The 21,620-nt window shown below is 40.8% G+C and overlaps 1 protein-coding gene across 3 annotated transcripts in view; it reads left to right on the forward strand.

Moving 5' to 3' along the window:
• The first annotated feature begins 4,789 nt into the window (after positions 1 to 4,789).
• The window catches only part of ADCY8 (adenylate cyclase 8), a 279,438-nt gene continuing 262,607 nt past the window's right edge, over positions 4,790 to 21,620 (forward strand). For 2 of the 3 annotated variants that reach the window (XM_075825719.1, XM_075825721.1), the window contains exon 1: positions 4,790 to 6,614. In XM_075825719.1, coding sequence (XP_075681834.1) covers positions 5,694 to 6,614 — 921 coding nt within the window. In that variant the 5' untranslated portion in view covers positions 4,790 to 5,693. The remainder of the gene's footprint in view (positions 6,615 to 21,620) is intronic. The other variant, XM_075825720.1, reaches the window with a different exon arrangement.

The following is a 21,620-nucleotide window of genomic DNA, read 5'->3' on the forward strand; positions in this document are numbered from 1 at the left end:
CACAGTCCAGGACAGGGGGAACACCCAGCACTGCTTTTGCTGGATGCTGAAAAAGCATTCGACAACGTTAGATGGAAGTGGCTGGATGCGGTTTTGGACAGAGTAGGGATTACCGGGGCTTTTCGAAACCTACTGCGACACATTTATAAGTCCCCTAATGCTAGGATCTGCACCACAGGGTTTCTATCTCAGCCGTTTCGCTTATATAAAGGCACAAGACAAGGCTGCCCGCTGTCTCCATTGCTGTTTAATCTGGCATTGGAGCCACTGGCAAGACATTTGAAATCTTCAGAGGTATTCAGAGGCATCTCGGTGGGGGAAATGGAGGTTAAGGAAACACTGTTCGCAGATGACATACTTTTATTCCTAGCAAACCCCTCACGGGACGTTCCACGGGTATTTCAGACGCTACGTGACTTTGGGGAATATTCAGGATATAAAATTAATTATTCAAAGTGCCAACTGCTAGATTTGGGACCGAAGGAGGGTAGTCATGGTCGATTATTGGATGCTCTAGATGTGGAGATAGTGCGGTCACAGATCACGTATTTGGGCATCAAGGTGGGGCGAGCACCTAGCTCCCTATATGATCTAAATTATCCCCCTTTGATACGGGACATACAGGCGGATCTTCTGAGGTGGCACGGACTGCCCCTTTCACTCCTGGGAAGGTGTGCCTTGGTCAAAATGTCGGGATTTGCAAAACTACTATACCCCTTACAAACCATTCCATTACTAATCAAACACGGGGATATCAATACACTAAATTCGTCCTTCACTAAATTCATATGGGGGGGAAGAAAACCGAGAATAGCACTGGCAAAACTTATGTTAAGAAAAGAAGAGGGGGGCATTAACGTCCCTAACATACGGGGATACAACCTGGCATGCTTGAGCAGACACTTGCTGGATTGGCAACATGGCACCGGATGCCATTCCAACATCAACCTAGAAAGGCAGCTAGCAAAACCATGGGATCTTATGGCTTTAGTGCATACAGCCTTTGCGTCCCTGCCCACTAACATTAAGAGATCGGCCCTACTACGGGATACCATTATCACATGGAAAGTATTGCGTAAGCATTATGGTCTTCCATATCGCATTTCAAAACACATGCCTATATGGAGACATCCAGATTTGTGGGCGGGAAGGCATAGTCAGCTACTCCAGAGATGGAGAGAGAGAGGGATAGCGACTCTGGGTGACATGTTCCAGGAACAGGAAGGGAGATGGCTGACCCTGCAGGAAATACAGACAAAGTACAATTTTGACCATCCCCAACATCTACAATATTATCAAATATTATCTTCATGCAAAGCAAAACTGGCGGACATATCCGACGAGACCCACCCCAACCTGTTTGACTCATGGTTCCTAAGCACACACCACAGGTCCATATCGCAACTGTATAACACCCTAAAGCCAGTGCTATTAAAGGTGACACCAGCTCAGGCATTTATGAAATGGGAAAAGCTATTTGGCTTGCCTAATATTGCCAAACATGTGGAAATGGGGTTGGTGGATCTCAGAAAACATATAACAAGCGAGAAATGGAGAGAAACCCACTTAAAAATCCTCCATCATGCCATATATGTGTTCACCTTGCCCCCTTCCATAACTAAACCAGATAGAAAGACTTCATGCCCGAGGTGTGGATCACCTCGCACAGACATGTACCATGGGTTTTGGGCATGCACCAAAATACAGCCATTCTGGAAAGAAATGACATCTTTAGTGCAACAAATAAGCAAATTTAAGGGGCTCCTGGGGCCAATGGAAGTTCTTTTACATGTCCAGCATGATGGAGGGTCAGATGACACAGAAGTAACCCACTTGCCCCCCATTACACATGCGGCATTGATGGTGGCAAAACGATGCATACTCCAGAAATGGTTGGTACCAGATATCCCGCAATCAAGTGAGGTTGTACAGGGGATGAAAAGCCTATTCTATTTAGATAGAATGGATGTTCTAAAACACAAAGATGCACAAGGGGGGAAATTTTTTGGGAAATGGAAACTATTCATAACAGAGCATTTCTCGGGGGAGGAGATATGCAAAATGATCGATCCATTCACGGGATCACCTTGGTACCTGATAGAGGATCTTAAGGGCACCTTAGGAGTGTTGAGAACACGTAGAACATAATATCTATAACTTTGAAATGATATCTAGGCCAACTCGGTTAGGAATGTAGCTTCATGTGGCTCCAGTTTAGGTTATTCATGTTTATATGTATATTAAATAAGTTTTGTATGCATTGTTTCTCAGGGATATTCATTGTTAACGTTGTTCACCAAATGTTATGGAAATTTCTGTAATGACCTTCAATAACTGTCACATAATGATGTAAACAACTATGAGCTTAGTGTCATTGTAGGAATGTGTTTTTCATACCATCAACAATAGGTGACTATATTCCTGTAACAGTTTATTGCATATTATGTTATGTGAAAAATTTTCAGAAAATCAATAAAAATATGTTTTAAAAAAAAAAAAGAATAGAGATCTGGTCTTTAAAAGTGGCACCCTCTCTGGTGGACCTACCTCATCCATGTATTTCATGGTCAACCATTAGTTACATGGCCGAAATGTAATGCTGAATTTCCTTTGCAGTGACTGCTGTAGGGGAAATGTATAACCAGAGGTGAATTCCTCCACCAATAACAGCTGGTCGCGTGGGATAGAGATGCCGGATCAGCGGATCTCCATTATGGCTCATACAGAGCACCTCGAAGGCATGTGAACAGGGGTTGTCTTACATAGATAAGAAAAAAAAAGATAGATAGACAGACAGACAGACAGACAGACAGACAGATATGAGATAGATAGATAGATAGATAGATAGATAGATAGATAGATAGATAGATAGATAGATAGATAGATAGATAGATAGATAGATAGATAGATATGAGATAGATAGATAGATAGATAGATAGATAGATAGATAGATAGATAGATAGATAGATAGATAGATAGATAGATAGATAGATAGATAGATATGAGATAGATAGATAGATAGATAGATAGATAGATAGATAGATAGATAGATAGATAGATAGATAGATAGATAGATAGATAGATAGATAGATAGATATGAGAGAGATAGATAGATAGATAGATAGATAGATAGATAGATAGATAGATAGATAGATAGATAGATAGATAGATAGATAGATAGATATGAGATAGATAGATAGATAGATAGATAGATAGATAGATAGATAGATAGATAGATAGATAGATAGATAGATAGATAGATAGATAGATAGATAGATAGATAGATATGAGATAGATATGAGATAGATAGATAGATAGATAGATAGATAGATAGATAGATAGATAGATAGATAGATAGATAGATAGATAGATAGATAGATGATAGATAGATAGATAGATAGATAGATAGATAGATAGATAGATAGATAGATAGATAGATAGATAGATAGATAGATAGATAGATAGATAGATAGATAGATAGATAGGAGATAGATATGAGATAGATAGATAGATAGATAGATAGATAGATAGATAGATAGATAGATAGATAGATAGATAGATAGATAGATAGATAGATAGATATGAGAGAGATAGATAGATAGATAGATAGATAGATAGATAGATAGATAGATAGATAGATAGATAGATAGATAGATAGATAGATAGATAGATATGAGATAGATATGAGATAGATAGATAGATAGATAGATAGATAGATAGATAGATAGATAGATAGATAGATAGATAGATAGATAGACAATATATACATTGTATGTGTATTAATAATAAAGTACTAGGTGTATATATATATCAGCATTACCTGTGTAGAGATATAATAATACATGCATATCCCGCACATTGACTATATGTTTCTTTTAGGTCTATTATATGTATATTATATGTATACTGCATGTATTTTGTATGTATTTTGTATGTATATTGTATGTATATTGTATGTACTGTATATTGTATTTATGTTATATGTATTTTGTATGTATATTGTATGTATATTCTATGTATGTTATATGTATATTGTATGTATGTTATATGTATTTTGTATGTATATTGTATGTATATTCTATGTATGTTATATGTATATTGTATGTATGTTATATGTATGTTATATGAATATTGTATGGGTTTTGGTGTATGTTGTATGTATATTGTATGTATATTATATGTATATTCTATGTATGTTGTATGTATATTGTGTTATGTTATATGTTTGTTATATGAAGTTTGTATGTTTCTTTTATGTTTGTTATATGTATATTGTATGTTTATTTTATGTATATTATATGTATATTGTATGTTTCTTTTATGTATATTGTATGTATATTGTATGTATAGTGTATGTTTATTTTATGTATATTGTATGTATATTGTATGTATATTGTATGTATATTGTATGTATAGTGTATGTTTATTTTATGTATATTGTATGTTACTTTTATGTATATTGTATGTATATTGTATGTATATTATATGTATATTGTATGTATATTGTATGTATATTGTATGTATATTATATGTATATTGTATGTTACTTTTATGTATATTGTATGTATATTGTATGTATATTATATGTATATTATATGTATATTATATGTATATTGTATGTTTCTTTTATGTGTATTATATGTATATTTTTTTGCTTTGTGTGTGCCTGTGAACTTGCTGGGTAAGGTAATAGACAAGAGCGTGACGTCACCAGCAGTGTCAGCTGACACAGGGAGGCCCCGCCCCCTCCAGTAGCAGCAGCATCAGGTCTTTACTCGTGTAATCCACTCTATCCTGAGCTCTAATGCTCTCATCTCTAATACAGGCTGCATGTGCGCTCCCAGCAGCCAGGACCCCGCAGCTGCAGCAGCCCGGACCGGGGGAGGCAGCACATGACATGAGGCACTGGATGGAGTCCCCCTTGAAGGTCAGCAGCAGCAGCACCTTGTTTTTTGGAGAAGGGAAGTTTATTTAATACAAGCAGGATGGAAGTCACACGATTGCACTGATGTCTCCTGCGATGGATTGTACTCGCGTGCTACAACCTCCAGCATCTGATAAGTGATACATTGTATCTCATGTGCCTAACTTTGCACTAAGTGGCAAATAGATGCCAGTAGTGTCATCTTCACCCCTAGCTACTACCACCACCACCACCACCACCACTACTACCACTAACATGACTTCCTAATGACCTTAGGTAAGACCTTGATGATGTCTGCTGTAGATAAGGTACTTGCCATCTCCTGCATCTCCAAGGTCAATGTAACCACGATCAGATGAACTGTTATTAAATATCCTTTTGTTCTACAGACCTTTGATGTGTGTCCGCGTGCTCCCCACACTTGTGTCATGCTGGTGCAGCCTCCAACAAGATGTCAATATCTACTATGCTGGACTATCATCTTTGATTCCAGGATTGATCCCAGTTTTGTGAAGATCTGATGTTGTTTTGGAAATTAAATCCGGATAGAAGATTAACCTTTAGGAGGTTTCGGACAACAGTTTTTAAAGATGAATGGACTTAGTGCCTGTAATGTCAATAGCAACGTTTAACTTGCTCTTTAATGGGAAGACATTATACCAGGATTATGGACCTGGGGTCTACACGCCACTTAGAAAAGTGATTATCAGTGGCAAGCACATAATAACCCTTCATGAGCCAATGCCATTGGCCAGTAAAATGACCACAGATGTATTTCAGTAAGCTACAAAGAAGAAAACAACAAGAGCTGTACAGATCTACCATGGAACTGTCGGAGGTGAGGTGCTCCAGTGCCACGGATGAACTTTATACCATCAATAAAACCCCGACCATTAACAGTAACACAAGACCGAAAAGACTACTTTGGCAGACCGCGGTAAGGCACATCACCGAGCAGAGGTTTATTAATGAACAAAGCAGTGCTAAAACCCTCTCCTCCGATGACTCCTACTCAACAAATGCCAACAGGCAATTTGGCAAGATATCCGCAGGGGATAGACACAATAATGGAGGCACCAAAGTCTTTCCAGAAAGGACAAGTAGTGATCTGGGCTTCCTTCACCTGGATTGTGCCCCTAGCAATTCGGATTTCTTCTTGAACTGGGGCTACACCTATAGAGGGGTCATATTCCCAACCTTAAGGAATTCCTTCAAGTCTAGAGACCTAGAAAGGCTTTACCAACGATATTTCCTAGGACAACGCCGCAAATCAGAAGTGGTAATGAACATCTTGGATGTGTTGACCAAACTGACCTTACTGATCCTTCATCTCACCTTGGCCTCTGCACCAATGGACCCCATCAAAGGCATTTTGCTGGGCTTCTTCACTGGAATTGAGGTGGTCATTTGTGCCTTAGTAGTTGTCAGGAAGGACACAACCTCTTACACATATCTACAGTTTAGTGGGGTTGTGACATGGTTAGCCATGGCTACCCAAATCCTGGCAGCTGGTTTAGGATATGGCCTTCTAGGGGACGGTATTGGCTATGTACTCTTTACACTTTTTGCTACCTACAGCATGCTTCCATTACCCCTTACCTGGGCTATCTTGGCTGGATTGATAACTTCCCTTCTACAAATCGTGATGCAGTTGGTAATCCCCAGGCTTGCAGTGGCTTCCATAAATCAGGTACCAGCCGTGCGTGCGTGCGTGTGTGTGTGGGTGTTTGATATGTTTCCTTGAAGCATCTATCTATATAGAGAACTTCCCGTGGTTATTCAATCATAAGCATCTGCACAGTTAGTTATTTTCCTCTTCACCTTCTAGACAAGTTGAGCAGAGCAAGAGGTTGTGTCGAAACCCTTATCCATCAAACCATCACCTTCTATAAAGTGGGTCATGGGCTTCAGGAGTCAAACTCTAGACCCAACATAGTCATTCCCAACTTCCTCTTTGTCTTCCATGTGTCATTTCTAATGACTACATCTATTCCTTAAGACAATATCGGACCTTACCACATTAGCAGGGTCTTGTTTAATGTTGAAGACCATAATTCTGGTCAACCTTCTTCTCCATCCTACAAGGCTCTTCTCTTAGGAAAATAAGATAAATTTTGAATCATACTATTTCCAGGTTGTATTTGATACCGTCTTGTATTGTTGCTCTGCTATTTAAGAGGAACGTATCCATTGACATTTAGCGTCTATCGTAACAAGTACATGACAGGAGACTCAGGTGTATCTAGGTATGGTCATGCTGTTATCCATAGTAATAGGCATTTGATGGCACTCACTAAGGTCACTATGTCATTGAGTGTTCAGCTCGAATTTTAGCCACACACTTATCTTTGGTCAATGAACAGATCTCTCCGACTGCTCGAATTATAGATTGCAGTGCAACATTGTCTCTTTGAGATGAACAGGAGCTCTCCAGTTTGCTGGGTGCTGAATGTACAAATTGTTGTAAAGCCATTGAAATTATGATTCACTTGTCTCCCTCTACTGGTCCATACCATTCACCGATAGTAAACATTGTCCCATTCAAATCAATCTTGGCTGAAAAAAAATCTCCCCTATAACCTCAATAGCTGAGGCTGAGAGCCATTAATAAGATCAGGGCATGTTTAGGGTATTACCATAAGTGTCGCACGTTGGGTCTACGGACACTCCATTAATAAAAACCATAGTGGGAGTGATTAAAAGCTTTACAGTACTAAATCACATCCTGAGCATATATGCAGATAATCTGGGGCATAAGTACATGGAAAAGCTCTTCTGATGAATGTAGGTTTAATGGCGATGGATTTGTACTTATGGCTGCCGGGGTAAAATGGGACTAACACCATGGTCTGCTCTGTATTTAAATGAATAGACCTATAGGACTATATTGAGGACCTACGTAATTCATATATAGATTTTGCAGGTAACGCCGTCCATCATTAACCTGATATTGTGATTATATGAAGAATTATAACAAAGTGTGCAAATATTTGATATTTATTACCCATTGTTTATGTAGCACCAACATGTTCCTCAGCGCAGTACATAGACTAATTCTTGTTCCCAGTGGAGCTCACAATGTAATGTCCATATTTCTCACCCACATTGGGGCTACTTTTACAAGAAGACATTGAACCCACCCAAATGCGTTTAGAGTTTGAGTGGAAACTCAGGAGAACATACAAATTCCATGATGTTGCCTCCTGGTCAACTTCAAACCCAGGACACCAGAGTTACAAGGCAGTGAGCCACCATGTCACGCTAAAGGGGGGTTTCCTACATAATCAAGTGATAGTATATTGTGACGATATGGCGCCACTTGTTGATCATGGGGATCTGATGCCCTGGGACCCCCATCAATCGCTAGAATGAAGGGGCTTTTGAATTTATCCTTGCAGAGGAACATCCCAACCAGGCACTGTGCAGATTTACTGTCCCATGTATGTAAAATAGGCTGAGCTGCAGTTCTCTGGTTGGCAGTGGTGATGAAAGGGCATATTTTAAGTCTGTGCCATAGTGCTCAACAGGGTATGTGCCATGTACATACCGCTCTAAAAATTTGGTATCCTTAGGACCTCCAAGGTGTCATGCCCACGCACGCCATAGGAAATACTCTGTTTAAATCTAATTACAACCATCGGTACAGTATGTGGGCATCGTTTTAGACTACTACTTCCCCAGTATTGCTCATGTGGGAAAGTAGAAGTTTGAAGGTCATGACTGTATATGTTATCATTTATATCATAAGATAGTTATACGTAAAGTACAAAGGGCGTCATAGAAAAAAGCTTCTTCAGACCCACACACAGCTCCTCATAATCATGATGCTCGGGCCCCTTCATCCATGACCAAGTGACTACACAACCGAATTTGTGGATTTCAAGAACTGTCCCTTTAACAAACCTGACCCAGCCATGAATATATAAAAGACCTCCATGGAATGTACTTGTCTCTTTTGCATGTCTAGGCAGCCTGGTGATCAGATGATCGCTGCTGGTCTGGCCTCAGAAATCCCTGGTGATCAGATGATCGCTGCTGGTCTGGCCTCAGAAATCCCTGGTGATCAGATGATCGCTGCTGGTCTGGCCTCAGAAATCCCTGGTGATCAGATGATCGCTGCTGGTCTGGCTTCAGAAATCCCTGGTGATCAGCTGTGATGGCCGGGAAAGATCCAACTAGACATTTAATATTACAATTATATAAATGGTCATCCATGTAATGGATGGGCCGGGACTACCAGAGGGAGAGCCACTCTTTATTAGTGGCTCTTTCCTCTAACTTATATAGGGTGGTCCTGAATGACCCCACTCTCTGATGTCTATATGCCGTAATAGGATTGTTACAGTGAGACAACTCCTTTAACATTGCCCTGGGGAAAAATTGAGGCAAAAAGAACATGCTACATTCATACAGTAGAACATTTGAACGCCATTTTTGAGACGTTTTAGTGTAATGTGCCCACCTGTCATACTCCTGGGACATCTATGCGATGCCTTATATGATCTGCTGCCCTTCATTGCAATGCTCTTTGTCCTATATCTCAAATTTACGCCATGTTCACAGAGTGCTTCTAAAATGACCCTTATCCTCTGAATCCTCTACATGTAAACTTATGTATCATGTCCGGAGCACTGAAGAGAACATGATGGAATTTTATCAATGAGCGGAAGCTCGGAGCTGAATGAATCTCCTGGCTGATTCTTTTCTCAGTCATTCTAGAACATTATTACGTTGACTACGAGTATAATTGAACCTGACGGATACAGTCATTAGTAAGATCTGTGTATTTCCACTACTGTGCAGATGATGCCCCATGTATAAGATGTATATGCCCCACTGTAATATGTATATACCCTATAGAGTCAGCAATTATTCATAGTGTTCAATTAATATGGAAAGTCATATAGCTGAAGACTGATCGCATGTATGATTGAGGGTTAGGATGAGGAGACCGGCCCTAAAGTATAGGAGCCCCTTTCCCTCTACAGAAATGCCACAGAACCACCCAACAGTGACATTTTTTGGGGGATTATCCAGTAGCAAGTTCATAAAGAGGTGGGGCTTATGCAGATTTGCATAAAAGGGTTATTTCTTAGCAGTTTTGGGGGCTTTTCAAAGTGGGCGAAGCTTCATGTTTTAGGATTTGAAGGTGGGGGTGGTGTGATGCCAATATTATAGAATGAATCAAGACTTTCTTAACATTGTACGATCATTCAGAATTGAAGTGATCATGTTTATTCTTACTAATTGCCATAAAGCAAATTTTCACCCAAATAATTAAAGTTCCAGGTACTTATGAATGTTTCTGCTCCATTGTCTGTACAATGTTTTATCTTTTATGAGTGCAGCAGTTTCCACCTTGGATCTGATCCTCTCTTTGTAACTCTGGACAGGAAGTCTCCGCAATAATCAACCATTTCGGAGCATATAGAGAGTTATTTTTGGTCACCCGGTCACCCAACCTGCATATAAGTATAGATATTTTCCTGCATTCTTCTTCCCCTCTTTTTCTCACTCCATTTCTGTCAGTCTTGTTCATTTTATGCCCCAATTAAAACCTCCAATGGAGGTTTTCTAAGGCTGGCCCCTTGAGATAGCTACCGGCCGAATGATTGATTGGCCGACAGCTATTCCTCCTGATACGCATACATGCTCAGCTCGGCATATATTCAATAAGGAGAAGGAAAAAACCTGCTGCCAGAATCTACTAATAATCAAAACGATCAGGAATGTTGAAATTAAACATGGCCGTCCCTTCTCTCCCCAACATCTGCCGTTGGGACGCTGCCATACACATTAGATGTTCGGCCGGTCTGGCTGAAATAGGCGAGTTCGGCCGACACACATCTAATATGTATGGTTGTTCACACTGAAGTCATGGCTTCTACTAGGGATTCTATTTATTTCAGTGGACAGAACAGTCGGGCAGAAAGCCACTATACTAACATAGTTGTCACTTGTGGGAAGTTTTTTCATTTTCTGTGCATCTATTTCGGAATTATCCTGATTTCCCTGATGGTGAATAGCAACCACTAGTGACAACCATTACAGTTCATAAGAGTAGTCACCTTCTGTCCTCAGACCCTAAATAATGTAGAAATAGACATTGTTATGCATAGGCCAATCCCTTAGTCCCTACTGCTCTGCTTGTGTGTGGCTACTTCCCACGGGACAGTTAAAGGGATTGTCCATAATTAGAAAAACATGACTACTTTCTTCCAAAAACAGCAATACACCTGTATATGGGTTGTGTCTGGAATTACAGCTCAGCTCCATTGAAGTAAATGAGGGTGCAATACCACACACAACCTGTGTAAAGCTGTGGCACTGTTTTTGGGAGAAAGCAGTCGTAATTCTGTTTCAAGTTTCCATTCAAACACAGCCTTTTTCGTGGAGTATCATGCCTCCTAACACTTCAGTCCTGATTCATGGCACATATTAAGCCCCTCCTCTGACCCGCCTCCAAAAACGCACAGAAACTCCCACTTCTGGATTCATTTGCATAAGCCACACCTCTTTGTGGTCCGTTTTATGAAACATGGAGAGGTTGGGACGTATGCACTATTAATTTAGTTTTTAACTGCACAACCTGTGTCAGTCTTTACTGTAGCTCTGGCATTCTATTCATAAACCAAGATGAATAGATCAGGGTGATGCTTATTATTCGTCTCACCCCGACATGGAAGTACTGCAGTGCAAATATAATTGTTGAAATAAAATATTTGATTAGTACCAGCTACCAAAGCTTCATTCATGGCTACAATCTATGGGTCCTCTGGGAAAAGCTGTATAACCAAGACCATTTGTAAACATAATGCATCTATCATCACTCTAATCCACAACAGCCTTGAATGTCGTTGCCCCCCCTTTTATTACTATCCACGCTGACTTTCCGCATCTCTGAGTCACGTACCTGTACAATCATGTTATTTGGACCAAGGCTCACTATAAATAGCTTAGAATTGCATGTATGGGGGTTTCTATAGGATATTACTGGAAAAAAATTCCCCCATAAGGTTGTCTTTCCCTCTCGTACAGCTGAGTACCATGCTAAATAGGGCATACATAACATTTACCATTTGATGAGTGATTGTATTCTGAAAACACATCAGGATGAATGATACAGGGCTCGTAACTGTCATCTCTATTTTCCGCTCGCACTATAAACGCGTTCTCGATGAAAGAAATATTCCGGCGACGTTGCGTGCAATAAATTAGAGATGTCATTTTACTGCTGAGGTTGCGCTTCTGGTAGTAAAGCCGTTCATTAAGTGCTATTAAGATGCAGCGATGTTCTGTGCTTTCAATCAGCGCCCTTCTGATTGAAGCTTAGGGTAGGACGTAGGAGGCTATATAGAAAAACATCGTTGTTGAGTGATCATAAGCACTCTGCTTAAAGAATTCAACTGATACGTCCACATGACTGTCCACATTGTTCCATCATTACAGAGCAAATCCAATGAAAATTGAAGGGGTTGAACTGGATTAAACGGCCATAATTCGGCCACATTGTAGATCTCTTTTTGTTTGGCTCATTAGACCTGCGGTCAAATTGGGACTAATGGCTGTAGTACGGACACTAAAATGCGTCCATATTATGGCTGTCTGAATGAGGACTTAGTCTTAGTAATTTAGGTCCAGGGCTAACGCAGCGACCAGCATTTTTGCCCCGGTTGAAGGAAAGCCTAGCTATCACTCCGGCGTGTCGCCCTCTTCTCCTAGGTTGCTCAAAAAAATTTAGTTCAACTATTTTGTAATCATATCTGTTTTTGGGAGAGCTGAGTGACATACAATATGACGGCCGTAGCAGCTCCCATAGGTGTTGTCAGCATTTTTTTCTAAAGTCTCGAATGCCAAATCTGTCTAGTTATGCAGATATATGGGATATGAGTAGATATATTTGATATTCTAGAGTCTAGAAAAGCAGGAATATATTTCATCAATTGCTGAATAATTTGCCTTGGATATTTGCCCTTGCATAGAATTTTGGGTACTAATAATACTACCTGAATGCTAGATATTCATTACTGTTAAATCTACTTACAATAGGGAGGTTCTTAGCGCACATTTTGATCAAATTGTGTGAGACCACCTGCCACGACAAGGCAACCTCTGTAAGGTGGGAACCTACGCTGCACATACAACCAGAACTGGGACTAAGCCTACATATATCTGGGGATGGTAGGTACCAGCATTAACTAATTAAAATCACACAGGGCAGAATGGGAGGAGTGCAAGATCAAAAAATGGAGGCAGTCACTAACCCAAATATATGGATCACATAAACAACACAAAAGTTTGAACAGCACATTCCAACAAAATGATACAAAACGTGTATACAGGTGCAAGAACACCTGTGACTGCAAATATACAGCATACAAGAAAATGGCACACGGCGGCCGAGTGGGCCGCCCCAAGGGTAGTGGGCCCCGGCACTTGCCCGGGTGCTGACGCCGGCCCTGTATGTACACATGAATTGTGCTTGAGAAGATAGATAGATGGATGGATGGATGGATAGATCTTTCTTTCTTATATATTTTATGTATGTTCGTATTCTTACATCTGTGAATTACAGCCCTATCACTGCTTTAATGTAGTGTAACATCTGCATGGTACTAAGATTAATCTTTCCCTTAGGAGATTGTACTGTCAGAAGAAAAACAACATGATTATTGAAAAAAAGAACATGTTGCAATTCCACAGAGATTTGTTACAGGAGATCTCATCATGTCACTATTATGTTCAAAGGGCTTGTGTCCTAAAGAAAACCTTTGCTTATGTGCCTTATTAGGGGTGGAGATAGAGGATGGGGGTCCACTACTCAGGACCCCCTCTATGAGCCACTTAAAAAGGCCATCTGCGGCTCTGGTAGAAATAATTTGGATGGGGACCATGTAATACCCCATTTCTCCTGAAGTGGCTACTGCTTTGGAAACTAGCGGCCACACTGAGTTTCACATTTCTGTTCGCCGGGGTTAGAGAATCCGAATCTTCAACGATCAGTCCATTGCCGTGGCAGCTTCCTTCTGAGAAGGAGTTCTCAAGATGGGACAACTCCAAATATATGCAGTCAAATTTAGTCCAGCATTTACGGGCCATGATTGGCTCCAGATTCTAAAATATTCTGGACGGTCATAGAAAATTATATAAAACTGTGTTGGGGCTGGGTAGGCAGGGTCTCCAGCGGCTCATTCCTGGTAATTTTTGGGCTCCAGGGGCTACTTCCAGTCGCTTGCCAGCATGAGGTCTCTCTGCTGAGGCTTCTGTGGTGCTTGTTCTTTCAAAGCCATTTACTTTTCTGTGGTGGTGACCTTGTTTTACTAGGGAAAAAAATAGCTTTAAAAAAAAACAACAAAAAAGCACAAAAAGAAAAACTTTAAAAAATTCAGGGGGGAAAATAAGGAAAAAGAAAAGAAAAAAGTAATGTCAGGAGCCGTATTTTTGCAGGGTGCTCTACACAACAATGGCCACCACTACTGCTACTACTACTACTACTACTACTACTGCTACCACTACCACTACTACTACTACTACCACCACCACCACTACTACCACCACCACTACTACCACTACTACCACTACTACTACTACCACCACCACTACTACCACCACCACTACTACCACCACCACTACTACCACTACTACTTCTACCACCACTACTACCACTACTACTACTACTACCACTACTACTACTACCACCACCACTACTACCACCACCACTACTACCACCACCACTACTACCACTACTACTTCTACCACCACTACTACCACTACTACTACTACTACCACTACTACTACTACCATTACTACTACTACCACTACTACTACTACCACTACTACTACCACCACTACTACTACCACCATTACTACTACTACCACTACTACTACTACCACTACTACTACCACTACTACCACCACCACTACTACCACCACTACCACTACTACCATTACTACTACCACTACTACAACCACTACTACTACTACTACTACTACTACTACTAAAACCACCACTACTACTACCACTACTACCACTACTACTACCACCACTACTACTACTACCACCAATACTACTACCACTACTGCTACCACTACTACTACTGCCACTACTACTACTACTACTACTACCACTACTGCTACCACTACTACTTATACTACTATTACTACCACTACTACTACTGCTACCACTACTACTACTACTTATATTACTACTACTAGTACTTCTACTACCACCACTACTGCTACAAGTACTGCTACCACTACTACTTATACTACTATTACTACCACTACTACTACTACTTATATTACTACTACTAGTACTTCTACTACCACCACTACTGCTACAAGTACTGCTACCACTACTACTACTACTACTACTACTACTACCACTGCTACTACTACTACTACTGCTACCGCTACTACTACTACTACTTATATTACTACTACTACTAGTACTTCTACTACCACCACTACTGCTACAACTACTGCTACCACTACTACTATCACTACTGCTACCAGTACTGCTACTGCTACTACTACTACTGCTATTACTACTAATAATATATACTACTACTACTACTTATATTATTACTACTACTACTAGTACTTCTACTACCACTACTACTACTACTACTACTACCACTACCACTACTACTACAACTACTTCCACTACTGCTACTACTACTACTAGTACTACTACTACCACTACTGCTACCATTACTATTGTCTTTCCACTTACTCATGGTGTGCCTACACACAGGTTACGACTCTTCAGCAGGGTTTCAAACTGGTATAGGTTACCTTTTAAAGTGAATCTCCACCTTTTAACAGCTTTATATTTTTAGGTCTACATTTCGGGGAGGGGGGGGGTGATTATTTGCTTGGTATATCTTTATAATGGCCGGAGCTCAGTTTTTCTGATACAGAGTTCCGAATCCTCCGCATAGACAGAGGGGCAGATGAACTAAAACTGGCGTTTCATATGCCAGTCTTAGCTTTCTGCTCTGCCGGAGAAAGATGCTACAGATTTATTAAGAAGTGTATGTCTCTTAATAAATCTTTTGCATCTTTCTGATGGCTGTGCTCCACATTTGTGGCGTAACGACTGCAGTCATGCGCCAACCATTTCCCTTCTTATTGGACATAAAATAAAAAAGAAGTATACTCACCCCACTACTCCGCTTCTCCCCTCTGGGCCCCCTTAAGCTCCCTCAGCATGCTCATACAGAGTACTGCTCATACAAAGTACTGGTGCCGAGCAGTGCCAAGGCCTTATATACGATGCAGCAACCTGAGCGATGCATCACATACAATTTCCTGACAGTACCGTGTATACGCCGCCGCATGCTGAGGCAACTAGGAGCTGGCCTAGATTTCCGCTACAATTTATAATAAATTATAATAAATTTTTCGGGCAATGCCGCCTTTTGGTAAGCCACACCTACTTTTTGCAATAAAAGTAGAATGCAAAAAAGTTGCAATATTCAATGCAAATTGCGACCAGAAAGCTGGCGTCAAAAAGGTTGATAAATTCCCCTTATAGAGTTTAATGATCTAATTCTGACTACCTGCAGTCACCACTAGGGGGAGCTTAGGAGCTTACTGCATACTGTGTTCGTATTCAGTTCAATGTATAAACAGTATGGAGGGCGCTCCCTCTAGTGGTGGCTGCAGGTGGTCAGACTTGTACTTTTTGTCTATACAGGGGATTTGGAGCTCTGTTTTAGAAAAACAGAACTCTGACCGCTATTAAGGTATATTAGGAAATAAGCGCAAAATGTTGGACCCAAAAAACGACATCAAAGGTGGAGATTCACTTGAAGAGCAGCTGCCACAATTATGATTATTTTTGATAATGTCTAAAGGGCCGCTTGTCCTACAGTCCGCACTGTAAAAGGGTAATATAAGATGAGCCGCTGCTATCACTCACACATACTGTATGTTGTCAGACCTGGAGATAAGTGATATAAAGTAGTGCTCCACCTGGGCACATATCAGCTCTCCCTATCCTGAGATGGCCGGCAACAGGGAGCAATAATTTGCATTCAATCAAGTCAAAAAAGATAGACTTTAGGTTGAGTATTCCTGTAAGGAACTAATTATGGAACTTGCTTCTCAAGGACAATCTGTTCCTTCAGAGCTTTTCTTGTATTCAGCCAGGAGCTCTGTGAATGTTAATATTCTGTATCTTTCAGTTGTGGGAAAAAAATTCAGTTCAGTTTCAGATCCGACAGGCAAAGTTGAAATTTTTCAATTTCTTAAGAGTCCTAAAGCAATGACTTGTCCCTGCATGGTGAAGAAACTCTTATTATTGTGACAAGTTTTGCAAGAAGGTAAAAGTTTGACTTCATTGCAACGTCTTTATTACTATCCTCTTTAAAGGGGCACTGCTCAAAGATTTCTATTACTAAGAAAAGGTCCATTCAAATCAATTGTTTAGTATGTTTTGTCATATTTCGGGCAATTGACATCTCCGTGCGGTGCCAAAGGGGTTTGTATTCTCTATAGAGCCCATGATTTCTGGAAATCAGTGGTGGTTACAGATCTTCTCATTGTATCTATGACATATTAGAAGATCATTTTGTCTGCTTCCCCCTTTAAATGTCTTCAAGTAGATATGAAATCCTGGTGAACATATGGCTAGTGTTCCTCCAGAACATTCTGTTTCCCAATGCCAAGAATAAGTTGGAGCTCCAGTCTGGTCATTTGAGTTTATCATTGAAGACTTGGCTTGATTAGGTAAAGGATCCATTTGTTTGATTTTCATCTCTTTCATTGTATTCTCGAAAGTCACCAACACCAAAACCAAAGACACCAAAACTTTTCTTGTCCCATTTCTTTATTGGAAGTTGAGTACAGTGAAACCTAAGGACACCATTAAGGAGCTATCTCCATTGGAAGGGGCTAAGAGCATCTTAAATTGAAGAAAGCGTAATTGTCTCAGGTAGTAACGCGTTTCAAGCTTCTGTCTCCTGCATCTGATTAATGGGACCCAGGTGGCCTGAAATCCATTACTGCTTAAGATAAAAAAAAAATCCTCTTCTATACTTCTTCAATTCTATATTTTCCAGGATTCATATCCATAAGCTCCCACAGAAAATACCAATTCTTAAATGATCACTTTGCCATATTTGCCACTAAAGTCAAAAGCTTGAGGACCTAGAGAAGCCCTTGGATACAATGGACGACATCCTACTACTAGCCACCCCAAAAAAATAATAATTCTGATTTATCCAGTACAAATGATCTTCTACGCGCCAAATTATCCACCCAGCTTGGTATAAAGGGTCCTCCGTTTCCTTTACACCTTGCCTGACCTATTAGGTTCTTCCTAGCCAGCATAGTGATATCCTGCCATTACGTTAGTGGATTTCCCTGTGATTCGTCTCTGCTTCTACCTTTGACAATCGTTGCCTGCCGCCTGCCCTGACCTCTTGCTAGTGATCTGTGACGAACCTTTGCCGCCTGCCCTGACCTGTGCTTAACCAGCCGCGAGTGCCCGTTTACCGCCTGCAATGATCTTCGTTATACCTGACTCTGCATACTGTCTATTGATTTTGTACTACACCTTTTTACGTCAACCATCACCAAGGTAGACTACTCTGGGGGCAGATCCCTGTATAGGGTTTAAAAGGTGAAAACCAGGGTTCCTCTTAGATTCCGCTCCCCAGTTTAGCCCCACGTCAAATCCCTTGGTGACAAAGTGGGTTCATACCACCTTCTGCTGGCCCCTTGACAGATCCATTATCTATAAACCCGTAACAGCTACAGAAGTGCCTGGGGAGGTGATTATAGAAATATTTTTTTTTAGCCTTTCTACTGTTGTCCGCAGTGGCAAATCCGGCCAAAAATCTGCACCAAATCAAACCTGATTTGGTGCAGACTTTTGTCTGGATTTTCCTGTGGAACATGGGTTCGATTTGCTGCTTAATTTTTCGCAGCAAATCCGACCCATGTGAACTTACCCACACAGCTCTCAAACCCCTTTGGCACTGCCTAGAGACTGGTATTGATATGAAGTGTGAATGGGCACTATAGAACTTTCTACTGCTAAAATCACACACTTCACCAATGTAATAGTCTCACATGTGTCTATGACATATCAAAAGTGATTCACAGGGGGCTCATGACGCAGGGATCTCTCTTTGGTCATGCTCCTCTCCCCTTCTGGTCTTGCACTAGACATAACACATATCAGAGCAGGCATTGGAGTTTGTCTATGACTCTATGCTAAAACCTACGGAAAGTCAAACCAACCCCCAGACTAGAACTGGTCAAGACCAAATTGTGTGAAGACCAACTGTCTGAGATATGAAAGTAGTCATCCCCACCCTTCCACACGTCACAATACATCCGTTCATATGATAAACATATGTCTGACCACTAATGAAAGAAAACCTATGACTACGGGGGCACGGGACGCCATGAAATTCCCAAAGCGTTTTTATTTGCTATGTGAACCCGTCCACCATCTTAGAGGACGGTCCTTACATTAATACTGTAATTTCCGTTCATATTGTGTGACCTTGCAGGGAAACTCTTTTACTTGGAAGGAGAATTTGGCACGTTGTACTTTCCCTCCCAGGTATGCCAGCTTCCATGATGTATATTCAGCCGTTTTGTGCCATAGTTCCTGACGTCCAGTGATTTGGTCCCTCCAGCAATTGATGGTATCTCACAAATTGATGCTATTAGTCCTCGGTACTGTTCCCCTGTTGAGGTCACTTTTTGAGCCAGTTTCATTTGAGTATTTCCATGTTTTGAGTCTTCCTTTGGAATATTATTTAATTTAAAGTCCATGATGTGGCGCCTCCAATCTCTAGGGGCCACTTTTTTCTTCTGGGATGCTCACCTTTCATTATAATTGTCCTGTTCCTATCATAGTCCCAGTCCAGAAAGAATAGATTAAAGCAGCTGTCATCTGAAAGATGCTCCTTAAATAGGGAAGAACAGCTGTCAAATGACAGCTGCTCAGTTATTTTCTATAGATGATTCAGCTTTCTTTTGCCACCTTTTATCAGGAGTGCTGTGTGTGTGTTTTTGTGAGGGGCGCGTATATTCATTTAGCTGCAATTTTTCCCTGAAAGTAGAGCGCACGGTACATTGTCTGTAGAGCAAAGGTCTTCAACCTTTTGTAGCTCATGAGTCACTTTCAGATATGACAGATGGTGTTGAGCTATAGTGAATATAAAAAGGGAACAATTATATCATAAATATGGCTTAGTGATATGACTCTTACTTAGTAGTAAAGGGTTTTTCTGGGACTTGTGGTCACGTTCATGGCAGCATCAACGATGAGGCCAGTGATTGGCTGCAGTGCCACGTGACCGCTGAACAGCATTCAACCGTTTCAGGAGCTTCTGAGACCATAGCAGCGAGGAACAGAGCAGCTACACTGGAAGTTGGAGGGCATTTCAGGGGTATTTATTTTATTTTATAGCATTCCTTGTCCTAGAAATGATTTTTTTTTAAATCCCCAAAAAACGACTTTAACTTGTAGTGATATAATTTTTATCCCTTTGGAAAGTAATGATATTACATCCCTGGTACACCTAGTACACAGGGGTGCACCATCCATGAGGCAAAGTGAAGCCTTTTCTGCCTTCAGGGGGCAGTATTTTACCAGATGTTCAGTTCATAGTTGCACTTTCACTTCTTCAATATGAAGAAGACAGGGGGGTGCCATTTCACTTGTCATCTCAGGTATCAAAATTACGGCTGGGGACCCCCATTCAGGGGACCTGAGAACCTCATATGGGGCCTGAGCTTCTGTTGAGGAACACGACCGTACAGCATCCTTTTGGAACCTAGATCTACCTGCTCATCGGCAAAGATATGCCACATGTTTACCCTGAAACTCTATTTATAACCATGCTTTACTTTCACATGATCGCTCTATTATTATTAAGTGAAACATATGGATTAAGTGGCCCCCTGGGTCTTTTAGGTGTACTGGGGATAGTTATGATGCCACTGAAGTTTCTTGGCTTTCACCCAACTCGAGAAACAGACTGTGCACCTGGTATTTCAATTGTATGGATGTTGATGACTGAAAGTGGCTCATTGCAGCCTAGTCTCATGGGTCATATACACAAATGTTACATGACCAACCTGTAATTTGTAAGTGCAGACAAACATGGCAGCATAAAACGAACTTTTCTAAAGCTGTCAAATATTGGAGCTGTTTACTGCACTGATTTACTGTACTAAGCCCGTACGATTACAAAGGTTACACTGTCATTGTAAATTATAGTCGGTGCAGGATAGATGGATCTTAGTGAATGTTACATGTAGGTGGGAGGTTAAATAGCAATTTGACCTGGATGTTCCAATTTGTATTCATGTTTACATAGACTTAGCATTAGAGACATTTCCCAATCTGGGAAACAGAGGTAGGTGCACTGGTCTTTGGTCTGCTACCCTTGTTGACCCACGCAGCGATCACAAATTTCAATTCTAACCGCGTTCTTACATGCAATTAAAAACTAGTAACTACAACTGTTTCTAAGGAACATTGTGGCTGGCATGGGGGACATTGTGGTTGGCATAAGGGGCATTGAGACTGTCAAGGGAGACTTTGTGACTGCCCTGAGGGCACTGTGGGCGCAATAAGAGGCTTTGCGGGTTTCATGTGGCATTGAGGTTCTCATAGGAGCATTGTGACTCTCATTGGGGCATTGTGGCTCACATGGGGGCATTG

Source organism: Rhinoderma darwinii, chromosome 5 (assembly GCF_050947455.1).
Source record: "Rhinoderma darwinii isolate aRhiDar2 chromosome 5, aRhiDar2.hap1, whole genome shotgun sequence".
In the NCBI taxonomy this organism is placed as follows: domain Eukaryota; kingdom Metazoa; phylum Chordata; class Amphibia; order Anura; family Rhinodermatidae; genus Rhinoderma; species Rhinoderma darwinii.